General features: G+C 49.8%; 1 protein-coding gene across 1 annotated transcript; it reads left to right on the top strand.

The window, feature by feature from the left end:
- The first annotated feature begins 9,290 nt into the window (after positions 1 to 9,290).
- On the top strand, positions 9,291 to 12,123 carry LOC149523946 (uncharacterized). The gene is made up of 2 exons (XM_089780675.1): positions 9,291 to 9,418; positions 10,718 to 12,123. Exons 1-2 carry the CDS (start codon positions 9,342 to 9,344, stop codon positions 11,898 to 11,900), a joined length of 1,260 nt encoding a protein of 419 aa, XP_089636801.1. The 5' UTR covers positions 9,291 to 9,341; the 3' UTR covers positions 11,901 to 12,123.
- The last annotated feature ends 2,745 nt before the right edge of the window (positions 12,124 to 14,868 follow it).

Consider the following 14,868-nt stretch of genomic DNA (forward strand, 5'->3'; position numbering starts at 1 on the left):
CAACGTGCATGATCTTACGGAACTACCATGTAATCGGTCAGGAGATGTACGAAATGACAGGTGGTATGTAAAAGGACATTGTGATGGTGCTATTTCATGGTAAATGCTTGTAACTGGTCTTGGAAGTTCTTACAGGACAAAAAGGGTTCCAGTCAGAAGGTGCTGTGTGAAAAGGGAAACTGAGGCACGCCACCATTTTGTCTTCGTGGCTAAGTGCATAGATGCCTACACTATTTGGGATGAAAATACCTGCATTCACACAATGTTAATTTTTGTTCAGAGAATTGCCAGAGCTGGCCAGGATTAATTCACTATTTTCCTCAGCTCTGGGCAAAATCATCTGACACATATAGGGATCATGCTGAAAATGCAGATCCAAGTAGCTGTGGTTCTTGCCAGGTTCTACCTTCGGTTGGTGCAAGGACGTGGCTATCGCTAGGACAGACCTTGCAGTAATGAAGCCTATTTTAGGCAAAATGGGTTCTCATACACTCATCCAGCACTGGACTGTTGTTTCTACCGCTGGGTTAGAACATGTGATTACACAGAGCCAAAACATGGGGAGGCCTGTGATGCCTTCAGTGATGTTACTAGCATCACTTCCTGCATCAATTTTGTGTTGGGGGTATTACGTGAACTGAAGTTTAGGGAAGCTGCCAGATCACTGCTGCACCCATGGGGGGGGGCTGTTAGCCCCAAAAGTGGTACAAAGGGGGCCATGTGAGGTGTCAAACAAAAGTTTACTTTCTACTGGTTCTGTATATGCTCTTCATATATCTGTATAATGTCTGTGTGTGGAGTTATGAATATGTGCTCTGTATGGAGACTGTCAGATTCTCTATGTCGTTGAGTAATGGACAAGGAACATTTGCCTATGGACATGCTAATGACCAAGTCTCCAGGGAACCATGGATCTCTGGAGTCCAGAGACACACCTGGCCACTGGCCATGTGACTCTAGCCAGCTTGGAAGAAACCTGGAAGGAGGTATAAATAGGCCATGTGGCCAACTCCGTCTTGGTCTTCAGATCTTTTTTTGACCCCAGATGTGGCTTCGCAGGGAATCACAAGCTGGGAAGAACTGCGGACCCATCCTGGCATGGGATGTGCACAAAGGACTTGTAAGCCAGCAGCTATAACATCTCTGCTGCAAGCCTGCATCGAGAACTGGGAGATTCGATGCATGTAATGTATGATACTTTAACAGCCTTACTCTCATGCTTTTCTTTCTTGTAGTAATAAACCTTTTGATGTTAGATTCTAAAGGATTGGCTCAGCGTGATTTGTGGGTAAGATCCAGAGTGTAAGTTGAGCTGGGAACTGTGGCTGGTTTCTTGGAACCGGACAGAACTTGTTCGGGGTAGGTGAGATTGGGTTCTAAGACCCCTCACCTGTGTATGAGGCCCGGGGCCATTTGGGACATGCACATTGCTGGGATGTAGAAGGGGCTTTGCTCGTGAAGCTTCAGGAAGGCAGCTGAAGCGCTCTGTGGGACTGGTTGGTGGCCTATTTGGAAAGGACTCTGGTCTCGGTGCTAGAGAGAGCCCCGAATTTGAGCAATTCACTCTGAGCGGATGCCCTCAGCTGTGCCCAGAAGCGGCCCGGTCCGTGACATCTATGACCCCAGGCTCATCAGTTAAATGTGCACACTGTTACATCCTTGTTATGCCCAATTAATTTTAAGATGGCTTTTTAGGAGGAAAGAATGTCCAGTAACGACTTGCCTGAGACAACTGAACTCACTCTCCAGTGAGGTCTTCAACATTTTAACTTACTATATAAGGGTCTGGTGCAGAAAATTAACTCCCCGTCCAATATTCTGTGTTTGATAGCAAGCAGCTAGTTAGAAGTTTACTGCTTCCTTGTTTGTTTTGTAATTTTCGTCTCAACTGAACTAGTGGCAGGCGGAGGCGTGTGATCCCTCACAGGAAATACACAAAGAAACAGCAATATCAAGTCACAATAGACAAGAGGATTTCATCAACTGAAATTGTCCCAAAACACTTGGATCTCTGTCACTCTCTGCATATCTTCGACATGTTTTAACTAAATAAAACTACTCTCCCAGAATGCAAATAATTATCCCATTTTAAAGTAGTATTTCACTCACAACTTCGACATCTTTTAAAATGATTATCTGATTCCTACAGTGCAGCGGCTGATGACTATTCAGAAGAGGAGGAAATGTTCTCCTCTTCTAAAGCTGTAAGCTGGTTGCCATGTCCCCTTGCAGTTCACTACCGGAACGTTACGAAACAGAAGATAAACAAGACAGTAAAAAGAAGAGAACAATAATATTATTTGTAATTACATGAGCCAAATTTCAGAACCAATATTGAACAATTTACAAAGCTTTATATTGCAAATCATTTTATTGGGAAATCACTTAGCAAGTATAAAACAATTCAACTGCCTTTGTCAATTGTGTTGTCTCTGAAGTAAATACTAGGTAAATGAACATGCTCTGAAGCATTACTTTTTCAGACTAGAAATGTGCAAAAAAAGTCAACTATACAATTCATCTATAAGGCTTAGCACTGTAAGCACTCAGTCCCGGCTTGCGCCAGTTCCTGGGAGCTACCCCCATCATGGCTCTACACTGGAAGTAATTTAGGAGCTGGGGGCAGGCAGCATGGCTCCTAAAATACTCTTCCTGGGGAGCTGTAGCAGGGGAAGCTCTCGGGACTGACATGAGCTGGAACTGAGCCGTGCTGCCTGTCCGCCAGCTTCTAAAATATTTTAATGCAAAACCATAGCGGGGGTAGCTCCCGGGACCCAGCACCAGCTAGGACTGAGCCAGGCTATGTACTGGGGGAGGGGATGGGGTGCAGTAGGGAGTTTGGGGTAAGGAATTGGAGTGTAGGAGGAAGAATGGAGGCTGAGAAGGAGTTTGGGTGAAGGACGCAATTGTGATCTATAGCAGGGGACTGAGGTGCAGGGTTTTGGGATGTCAGACCTTGGGAAGGAGACTGGGATGCCAGATCTGGGAACGGGTAGGGATGCAGGAGGGAGGCAGGAGTGGGGGGCAGAGCGCTGGGGGTACCCGAGGCAGGCTGTAGCCAGGAGACTGACCAGCCAGCAGCCAAACCAGCCTGCCTGCAGAGCTAAAACCATGTCTCAGCCGTTAAGCCAGCCCTCCCCACCACGTGCTTGTGTGAATAACTGAGCAGGAGGAGAGGGGGTAAGGTGCTTTGTGGCTGCCTGTTGTTCTAACAGGCAGCTCTGCCAGAAATTGGCCAATGGGATCGTGCTGGGGTGGGGATAGCTGCTGAAACTTCCCCCCCTCCCCTCCAGGATTACAGTTTACAAAGGGAAATGGGGCCAGGCAGCTGCGTTTGTGAGCGGCATGCGGGACAAGCAGGGGGCCTGCCCGGAGCTCCCTGCTGCCTCTGCAGGCTGGATCTGGTGGCTTGGTGGGCCATACTTTGCCCAGGCCTGGTTTACACTGTCACTTCCGTGCCCCAGAACTTTCTGGCTCAGTGAAGCAAGTTACAGGCCTGTGAAGCGCCAGGGGAAAAGGCCTCCAGCTCCCAGTATCTTTAGCTGCTCCCTTGGCCCCGGTTCCCTGTGAGGTGCGTGTCTGCAGGGGCAAACGCCACAAATGTGAGTCCCGCCCACAGTGCGGCTGCACAGTCACAGCCCAGCTGCTCCCGGGGTGGGGCCGTGTGGCAGCTGCCACAGCTGGAGCCTGGGCTGCAGTACTAAAAATCGCACCGTGGCCCCAGCTCCAGTCCTGGCACAGGGGGAAGCCACCCGCCACGTGGCCCTGCCCCCAGAGGCACCGGGGGCTGCAGCTGCTGGGACAGCAGTACTAAAAGTAGAACCGCGGCCTCAGCTCAGTCCCGGCACACAGGGCCTGCTTCCCCGAAAGCCCCAAGGAGCTGAGATGGGAGCCACTGCTTCAGCCCTGCAGGGCGTGGGGAGGAGGCAGCCTTCTGTGGGGAGCTGGGTTTGGCCTTCAGCTACTGACCGAGCCACTTTTCTTTCTTCCCCGGGAGGCACAAGGGCCAGTCCTGCCCTGCGCCTCTGGGACACCTCTCCATGCTTGCTGGGGCCCCCTCCTCCCCAAGCCCCTGTCTGACTCTCTGCACCTCCCAATCGCCTGACTTCTCTTCCCTTCCCTTGGTGCGTCCTTCCCACCCTCCTGGGCTCCACCCTGCCTCCTGTCCTCACCTTCCAGCCACCCCGCTCCAAACCCTGGCTAGAGTCGTCAGCTTGGTAGTAGCAGCCTCGCTCTGTCAGCCCTGTCTCCAGCACCCCACAGCAGGGAGCTACAGCTCAGCACCCTGAGCCAGTTCCAAGAGGGGAATGGATCCCCAGGCCTCGTGAATCCACCAGCCCAGGGGTGGAGCGGAGGCTGCAGGCAAGCCCCGGCCTTCCAGCACAGCCTATTGTTCCCCCAGCCGGAAGCTTGTGCACCAAGGCCCGTCCACCCCGTCAGCTGCCCTGGGTGCCGGGACTGGAGCAGGGCCATGGTAGAACTGCTCTTGGGCCAGGGCTAGGATACTAAAAATAGCACCGTGGCCCTGGCTCCAGCCCAGGCACACGGGGCAGCCACTGGCCATGCAGCCCCGCAACCAGCACAAGAGGGTTGAGGGATGCAGGTGTCAGGACGGTGAGGGAAGGGACAGGGGGAGAACTAAGGGGAAGTTTGGGGTGAGGAGAGGAAGGGGCTTGTACTGACGGAGAGGAGGGGCGCAGGGCAGGAGAAGAAAGGGGAAGGCACCAAGGGCAGGGTGGAGGAGAGACCTGCCAGGGAGCCAAAAGAAGAGAATGAGGGGAAAGGGCAGAGGGTGGGAGGAAGGTATCGGTGGGGGATGGAACAAGTCATGTGTGAGGGTGCCGGGGGGCATGAGTTTAGGCCTAATACTTTAGGCAATTTAGTCATAAAACTGTTTAACTCAATTTCTGTTAACACAGGTTAATCCCCAAAGTAGATGGTTCAGGATTTGGGTAATATATGTACAATTTCTTCTAAAGTTTGTGTATCATTTCTTATGGTATTACTATTGTTGTTCACTCTCTGCATTTCCCAACATCAGGATTTTATAATGATTGTAGAGAAAATGTTTAGTTAATTATAGCTGGTAGGACGGCTTTGAAATGTTTGAACGTTTGTAACAGTATGGAGAAAGCTTGATATGAGCATGTGAGGTCTGGTAAATACTTACTTGGTTTTGTTATAATGCTAACATTTTAAGCACCAATTTTTTACTTTGAAACTTAAAATATAATTAAAATGACTTATGAAAATAATATCTAAATTGATTTACAAAATACAGGAAATTTTAAATGTTGACTATAATTTTTAAACTTGAGCCACATGGCAGGAAATTAAAATGCTGTTTTTGCAAACGTGTTTCATTTTGGAAGTAATAATTTGAAAGTGTGTTGACTAATTTCAATCTTTTGCTACCGAGGAACACCAAAACATTTTTTTATGAGGAACACCAAGGATTTTTAAGGCCAAAGACAAAAAACTGGAGGCTTTAAGAGCGGCCATTTCCAAGGGAAAAGTTCTTGATGGGGGGAAAAAAAATGTCCGAAGGAAAAGTTGTTGAGCAAACCAACCAAACAAAAAACGACAGGGAAAAGAAGTTAAGAAAAAAGCAAACACTAAAACAAAAAACAAAAAAAACAAACCCAAACAGTTTGTCCTTTTATCATAGAATCATTGAATCATAGACTACTAGGACTGGAAGGGACCTTAAGAGATGATCGCGTCCAGTCCCCTGCCCTCATAGCAGGACCAAATACTGTCTAGACCATCCCTGATAGAAATTTATCTAACCCACTCTTTAATATTTCCAGAGATGGAGATTCTACAACCTCCCTGGGCAATTGATTCCAGTGTTTCACTACCCTGACAATTAGGAACTTTTTCCTAATGTCCAACCTAAACTTCCCTTGTTCCAGTTTAAGCACATTGCTTCTTCTTCTAGCCTCAGAGGCCAAGATGAATAAGTTTTCTCTCTTCTCCTTATCACACCCTTTTAGATACATGAAAACGGCTATCATGTCCCGCCTCAGTCTTCTCTTTTCTAAACTAAACAATCCCAAATCCTTCAGCCTTCCTTCATAGGTCATGTTCTCTAGACCTTTAATCATTCTCGTTGCTCTTCTCTGGACCCTCTCCAATTTCTCCACATCCTTCTTGAAATGCGGTGCCCAGAACTGGACACAATACTCCAACTGAGGCCTAACTAGTACAGAGTAGAGCGGAAGAATGACTTCTGGTGTCTTGCTCACAACACACTTGTTAATGCATCTTAGAATCATGTTTCTTTTTTTTTGCAACAGCATCACACTGCTGACTCATATTCAGCTTGTGGTCCACTATAACCCCTTGATCCCTTTCTGCCATACTTCTTCCTAGACAGTCGCTTCCCATTCTGTATGTGTGAAACTAATTTTTCCTTCCTAAGTGGAGTACTTTGCATTTGTCTTTATTAAACTACATCCTATTTACCTCAGACCATTTCTCCAATTTTTCCAGATCATTTTGAATTATGACCCTATCCTCCAGATTAGTCACAACCCCTCCCAGCTTGATATCATCTGCAAACTTAATAAGCTACTTTCTATGCCAATATCTAAATAGTTGATGAAGATATTGAAGAGATCCGGTCCCAAAGCAGACCCTTGCGGAACCCCACTTGTTATGCCTTTCCAGCAGGATTGTGAACCATTAATAACTACTCTCTGAGGGTATGTCTACACTACAGCGCTAATTCGAACTAACTTAGTTCGAATTAATTAATTCGAACTAAGCTAATTCGAACTAACGCATCCAGATTAAAAAACTAGTTCGAATTAGCATTTTGCTAATTCAAACTAGCATGTCCACACAGAGTGGACCCTGAACCGGGGTTAAGGATGGCCGGAAGCAGTGCCGGCAGGGCATCAGAGGAGGACTTAGAGCGTGGAGATGCTTTCTCAGGCTAGCCGAGGGCTGTGCTTAAAGGGTCCCGACCCCCACCCCGGACAGACAGTTCTCAGGGGTGCCCCGCTTGCAAAGCAGTCCTGGCTTGGATCGCCCGGAGTACCCACTCTGGGCACATCACAGCACTCGGCCATCAGACCGGCTGCACTTTCCGCAGGCTGCCATCTGGGAAGAGGGGACAACTGGGGGGCTGCAGGAGAGGTTCCACCCGCAGAAGAAAGCAGAGCCAGCCCAGTCCTCCCCATTGGGGGCTCGTACCCCATTCCTCCCTCACCTCCTTCCACTTACCCCTCGCTAGCCCCCCTTCCTGATGTACAAAATAAAGGACAATTGTGTTCAAAAATAGAATCTCTCTTTATTGAACAAAACTGGGGGAGACTGGGAAAAGGAGGTGGGAGAGGGGAAGAGAGAGGGTGGGAGAGGGGAGAGGGGAGGGCAACTACAATGATGAGGGGTTTGGAACAGGTCCCATATGAAGAGAGGCTAAAGAGACTGGGACTTTTCAGCTTAGAAAAGAGGAGACGGAGGGGGGGATATGATCAAGGTCTATAAAAGCATGAGTGGGGTGGAGAGGGTGCATACAGAAAAGTTCTTCATTAGTTCCCATAATAGAAGGACTAGGGGACACCAAATGAAATGAATGGGTAGCAGGCTTCAGACTAGTAACAGAAAGTTGTTCTTCACAAAGCAAATAGTCAACGAGTGGAACTCCTTGCTGCAGGAGGCTGTGAAGGCTACAACTAGAACAGAGTTTAAAGAGAAGTTAGATCAAGGCATGGAGGTTTGGTCCATGGAGTGGTATTACCAGGGGGTAGGAGTGGTGTCCCTGCCCAAGGTTTGTGGAAGGCTGGAGAGGGATGGCACGAGACAAATGGCTTGGTCACTGTCTTTGGTCCATCCCCCCCAGGGTCCCTAGGATTGGCCGCTACTGGACTAGATGGACCTTTGGTCTGACCCAGGACGGCCATTGTAAGCTCAGGGCTCAGGGTCTGGGGTCTCAGTGGACCCCCTTGATTTTCATGCAAACCTGCTCCTGGGTGGCCAGGCTGGCAGCTCTGCTGCCCTAGACGGCCGCTTTCCTGTGCCTAGTGCAGAGGTCATGGACGAGGTCCACGATGTCTGCACTGGACCAGGCAGATGCCCGCCTCTTGCGGTCCCGGGCAAGCTCCCGGGAGCCGCCAGCCTGGTCCCGGGAAGAGGGGGAGGGTTGGGGGGCATCGGGTGGCTGGCTCGAGCCGTGCCAGGTGCAGGGTCTGCTGGCTGGGTGCTGGCAGGCTTACACCTGGCATGGGCACCGTAGCCAGCCCGTGTCCCTTTAAGGGGTCCCGGGCCGGGAGGGGGGCAATAGAGTTTCCCTGGTGTTGGCCAGAGTGGCCACCAGGGAAACCTGGGGAGGGCTAGCCTCCCACTAGTTCGAATTAAGTGGCTACACACCCCTTAATTCCAACTAGTAAGTTCGAACTAGGCTTATTCCTCGTAAAATGAGGGTTACCTAGTTCGAACTAAGCGCTCCGCTAGTTCGAATTAAGTTCGAACTAGCGGAGCGCTAGTGTAGTGCCTATCAAAGTTAATTCGAACTAACGTCCGTTAGTTCGAATTAACTTTGTAGTGTAGACATACTCTGAGTACTTAATCCAGCCAGTTATGCACCCACCTTACAGGAGCCCCATCTAAATTGTATTTGCCTAGTTTATAGATAAGAATATCATGCGAGACCGTATCAAACGCCTTACTAAAGTCTAGGTATACCACATCCACCGCTTATCCACAAGAGCAGGCCTTATCAGTAGAGCAGGCATTGTCCTTTTAAGGGTGGCCATTTTGAACTCTGTTAAGGCATTGTCCTTTTAAGTGCAGCAATTCTGAGCTCTGTTTAAATTTAACATCCCAAACTGCCTCTCTCTCTGTAGCTCTGAGGCCCTGAACTTTCCACAGGGCCCAAAACCAGCCTGTGAACACATATTAAAATGCCTGAAGTGACCCCCCCCACGGTGAAAATTATTGTCCGTCCTTGGCTTAGGTGATTGGTCTTTTCTGGCCTTACAATCTGCCAAGTACATGTGGCACTGAGCAGCCTCTGATGATTCCATGTGCAGCCTGCTTGATTCCTAGAACTAACATTGAGTGAGTAGGGCTAATGCAGGGGGGAGAGGCTCAAATATGCAGAGGGGCTGGCCAGGGGCAGGACAGGGTGTGGCGGTGACATCACAAGGCCTTTTTCGGCGTCTCCACTTATTGGTTAAAGGACCTTGCCAGGTGGTGAACTCACAGAGACTCCATGACAACGGCCAGGTAGGACAGGATGCGGGGCTGGGGCAATTTCAGACTCCCGTAGCTTTGCTGCCGGGAGTCATCTCGAGGTCTGCTCTTCTTACCTTGAGTGCTTTCAGGCCTCGATCATGAACACTAAGAAGAATCTTCTTGGAATTTTCTACAAACTCAATTCTGTGAAAAGAGACACATCTCTGCGGAGAAGGTAAGAGCCTGTGATAGATTTGGTGCTGATGCTGCCTGACCTATCGGGTGCTGGCCAAATGCAAGTTGTGGGAAACACTAAAATTGGAACTCTTATTTTCCCACCTAGGCTTTTTATTGCTTACCACAGGGGACAGTGGAATTTGTGCCTTTTGCTTCCCTTTTCCCATGGCTTCCTGCCCTGCCGTGTTGAGTGGATGAGAGAGTGATAGGGAGAAGACTCAGGACTTTGTTCTCTTTAAGACCCAGCAAATGAGCCAGAATGTGTCATCTGCTTGGGGAATTGTTCAGCTTCTCTACATTGGTTGGGTCTGAGCAGTTCCTGATTCTGTAAGGAGGTTGAGGATCTGTGTGTGTGTGTGTGTGTGTGTGTGTGTGTGTGTGTGTTTGTGTGTGTGTGTGTGTGTGTGTGTCACTGCCAGGAGTGTATAATAGGAGGTGCCCTATTAGATGGAGTCCTTACAGATGATGTGGTGCAGTAGAGCCCCATTTTTCCAGCCTTCCATTGTGCAGCTTTCCATGTTGACCTAATAACCAGCGCATGCAGGGCCAGCAGCAAGCAACCCTCCCATGGCCACTAGATGGCGCTGTGGCCTCACACTTCCCTACTCTCCTGAATATCTGAATTTTTGATCATCTGGTTTGGTCCAGGTTCCAATTTGACATGACAAGTGTAAGAGCTCTGCTGTGTAAGAGTTAGGGGTTGCCAGATGGTTTCAGCAAAAATACTGGACACACTCTGGCACCGACCGGTATTTTCAGCACACTAGGGCACATCCTACTGCTCTTCCACTGCACTCCTTGGCTGTGTCTACATTGGCACCCTATTCCTACTTAAAATCAGGAATAAGGGATCTTCTGAAAAAGGCTTTATTTTCCGCAAGATACCCGTCTAGACTGGCGCTTTTCTCCGGCAAAGCCCCGAGCTGGAAAAAAGCAACATCCATGTGCATGCAAATGCCGCGGAGAAAATTTAAATCCCGGGGCATTTGCAATTCCGACTGGTCTCATTAGCATCCCTTTTAGGGAAAAGGGTGCCAATGTAGACACAGCCAAGGAGTGCAGTGGAAGAGCAGTAGGATGTGCCCTAGTGTGCTGAAAATACTGGTCGGTACCAGAGTATTAGCAGGTAAACTACAAGTCCCTCTAATATTTCAGAGCTGTAAATACTACAGCCTTGCCCAAACTGCCTGTAGAGTTTGTTCTTGTGAACGTTTCCGGGATTATCTTTTGACATCACTTGCTCTGTCAGACTTGTCTCTCCTTGGAGTACTGTTCTAACCCATCCCTTCTTTTTCAGCGGTGTTCAGACTCCGGCACAGGGGACGTTGCAGCCCTCCCAGGCGGTGGCATCGCAGTCTTCCCAAAGGATGTCAGAGCCCTCCCGGGTGACATCACAACAGCCCTCCCGGGTGACATCATCACAGAAGCCCTCCCAGAGCACGTCGCAGTTTTCCCGGGTGAAAGCGCCACGGACCTCTCCGGTGGTGGCATCGCAGTTCTCCAGGGTGGTGGCGTCACAGACATCCCAGGGGACATCACAGCCTGCCCGTGTGGTGGTGCCACAGCCCTCTCAGGCGACGTCGCAGCCCTCCAGGGTGAGAGCTTCCCTCATCACGCCACCCACTCCTCCCATCCCCACACCCACTCCTCCGGCTCAGCCCTGCTGCCGTCGACTATCGAACTTATTGAGCCGGGGCCCCCGCCGGTTGCAGCAGTGCTCCTCTCTCCTGTGGGAGCGCATCTCAAACCCGGAGAAAAATCCGTTCCACCTGCCCCGGGCAAAAGTGGCTGCTGAGTCAGCGGGCGGAGCAGAGGGGTCACGGAGCACCGCCAAGCCCCTACCGCCCATCCAGCCTCCCGCTGCTGCGGCCTCTGGCTCCGCCACCACCCGTGCGCAGCCAAAGAGTCAGGTGGCTCCTAAGAGTCGAGCACCGCCACCGAAGGAGAGGAATCCGCGGGGGGCGCCCCAGGCAGGGACCGGCCCCTTGCCCAACTCCCACCTCTGCGCCTCCCTGCAGCAGCAGCAACACCTGCTACAGCCGCAGCCACCGCAGCAGCCACGGAGGTCGAGCCCGACGCGCACCCGCGGCCGCTCTGTCAGGAACCCAGGTGCGGCGGCGAGTCCGGAGCCGGAGGCTGAGGTCCCCGCGAAACAGTACAACATCATCCTCACGACTGAGGCGACCTGGCTGCTGATGCGCCGCCACCTGGAGAACCAGTGGGGCTGGATCAATCCCTTGGGCAGCACCGGGCTCCTGCCGGGCTCCCAGAGCCGGGCCGGCATGGACCTGACCTCGTTAATGAAGATCTCGCTGGTGAACGCACAGAACCGCTATGACGACGAGGAGTACAAGGAGGATCCGGCACCAGGGGTCGTGAACCAGGAACTGGTGCATAGGTGCACGGAGTGGCTGCGCGGGGTGGAGGAAGCGAGGAGAGAGGGCCAGCTGGAAACCGTGCCCTACCCGGATGACCCCTGAGCCTGAGGGGCGGAGAACCGTCTGCCGCCGCTCCTCGGGGCAATAGCCGAGACGGCCCGTATGCTGTGCCTGGGAGCGGAGTTCATCAATCCTCCCTGACACCTGGTCTTCTGACCATCACATCCCGCTCCACACGTTCGTGTCTGCAGACATGTTATGAAAAGGTTCCGTTCTACATAAACTGGTGGAGGAGGGGGCAGAAAATAAATACATGTTCATCCTTGCTATGGCCCGTGTATTTTCATTTCACATGTTGTAGCATTTGGGGAGGGGAAAAATTGGGGCAGGCTAATCAGTGTTGCACACATGCTTCTCCCGATCCAGCTGAGGTGCTGGATGTTTTTCATCTGAAAGCAGGAGCGTAGCAGGTTTAATAGATGATGGACAGGATCGGGTTGTTAACCCCTGTGCTTTGGGGGTGTTTAAATGTGACCAAACGTGAGCAGAGAAATGTTCTCAGCGACTTAACTTACTGTAACACAACAGGTGCTTCCTATTCAGGTGCTATTTTACTCTCTTCTGGGTTTGAAAGATAAACAGTAATAGAAATGTAGCCGTGTTAGTCTGGTGTAGCTGAAGCAAAATACAGGACTATGTAGCACTTTAAAGACTAACAAGATGGTTTATTAGGTGATGACCTTTTGTGGGCCAGACCCACTTCCTCAGATCAAATAGTGGAAGAAAATTGTCACCACCATACATACCAAAGGATACAATTTAAAAAAATGAACACATATGAAAAGGACAAATCAAATTTCAGAACAGAAGAGGGATGCGGGGGGTGGGGCGGAAGGTAAATGTCTGTTCTGAAATTTGATTTGTCCTTTTCATATGTGTTCATTTTTTTTAATTTTATCCTTTGGTATGTATGGTGGTGACAATTTTCTTCCACTGTTTCATCTGAGGAAGTGGGTCTGGCCCACGAAAGCTCATCATCTAATAAACCATCTTGTTACTCTTTAAAGTGCTACATAGTCCTGTATAAAGATAAACAGTGATTACAGAAAGATAAGGATGGGCCGATTAAGAGCCGGAGAATGTGCAGGTTATGTTGCGTAACCTTAATTTCCTTCCTAGACTAAAATGTCTGGAAGATAGATAGCTCTTACCCGGACATACAGTTTGGGCAAGGGGTGGGTGGGAGAGGAAGGCATTGTGCATCATCAGTATGTAAATGGTCTAACACAGGGCTACTCAACATGCCGTCCGTGGGCCGACCCGTTTATTTGCGACCTGTGGTGCAGTTTGGGTTTATGCAGGGCTCAACATGCGACCCAGAAGTGGAAGCCAAATCAAAAAAGTAGTCAATATAATGGTCTTCTCTTGATATGCGTTTTAGTAGTTAAATTCCTGGGACTGTCATTGCTCATTAAAAGTGCATACGGGTGGAAATGGGGTAAATATTGCATTTTATGAATATCAACAGAACTGACTTAAATAGGGCCTGCATGGTGTAGTCTTGTCTTAATCTTTGTATTCATGCCTGTCAGTTTGAGAGAAGCTAGGGCCCTCGGCAGGTGCTGTGAGTATCACTGTGGCCCCCAAGGATTCCAAAGCTGAGTAGTCCTGGTGTAACCCCAGCACATTATGTCTAAATTAAACACTTTCCAATATGTTAAAGGGATCTTTCCTGGTTAAAAAATACATTTTAAAGTTGCTACACACTAAGGGTATGTCAACACTACAGCACTAATTAGAAGTAAACGAATTCGAATTAGTGCATCTAGACCTAAAAACTAATTTGAATAAGCGTTTTGCTAATTCGAACTAACATGTCCACACTGAGGGGACCCTGAACCGAAGTTAAGGCTGGCCAGAACCAGTGCCAGCAGGGCATCTGGTTAGGACTTAGAGTGTGGAGTTGTTGCCTCAGGCTAGCCGAGGCCTGTGGCAAAAGGGACCCGACCTCCACCCCGGACAGACAGTTCTCAGGGTTTCCCGCTTGCTTGTCTAACTCGATGAGGGACAGCAAAGTAGTCCTGTCTTGGAGTGCTCTGAGTGCCCAAACTCGGCACATCACAGCACTAGGCCATCAGCCCAGCTGCACTTGCTGCAGGCTGCCATCTGGGGCGGGGTCAATCTGGGGGCTGTCAGGATCCAGTAAGCCCTGCAGGAGAGCTTCCACTCCTTTGAGCCCGCAGATCCACCCCAGTCCTCCCCATTGGGGGCTCGTGCCCCATTCCTCCCTCACCCCCTTTCACTTACCCCTCCCTAGCCTCCCTTTCTGATGTAAAAAATAAAGGACACGTGTGTTCAAAAATAGAAACGCTCTTTATTTAACAAAACTGGGAGGAGGGGGATTAACCTCTTGGGAGATTGGGAAAAGAAGGTGGGAGAGGGGAAGAGTGAGGGTGGAAGAGGGGAGGGGGAAACCTGGGAGGAGGGAGCTGGAAGGGGGAAGCCAGGGGAAGAAGGAGGAGGGGAAGCCATATCTTCAGTACTGTTTACAGAAGTGGTCTCCTCACCTCGAAAAAGATATTTTGGCCATGGAAAGGGTGTAGAAAAGGGCAACTAAAATGATTAGGGGTTTGGAACAGGTCCCATATGAAGAGAGGCTAACGAGACTGGGACTTTTCAGCTTAGAAAAGAGGAGACTGAGAGGGGATATGAGAGAGGTCTATAAATTCATGAGTGGTGTGGAGAGGGTGAATAAAGAAAAGTTCTTCATTAGTTCCTATAATATAAGGACTAGAGGACACCAAATGAAATTGATGGGCAGCAGGTTTAAAACTAATAAGCGAAAGTTCTTCTTCACACAGCACATAGTCAACCTGTGGAACTCCTTGCCACAGGAGGCTGTGAAGGCTAGAACTATAAGAGTATGTCTACACTACCCTCCTAGTTCGAACTAGCGGGGTAATGTAGGCATACCGCACTTGCAAATGAAGCCCGGGATTTGAATTTCCCGGGCTTCATTTGCATAAGCGGGGCGCCGCTATTTTTAAAACCCCGCTGGTTCGAACCCTGT

The sequence above is a fragment of the Pelodiscus sinensis genome, chromosome 9 (assembly GCF_052426305.1).
Source record: "Pelodiscus sinensis isolate ZL-2025 chromosome 9, ASM5242630v1, whole genome shotgun sequence".
Classification (NCBI taxonomy): domain Eukaryota; kingdom Metazoa; phylum Chordata; order Testudines; family Trionychidae; genus Pelodiscus; species Pelodiscus sinensis.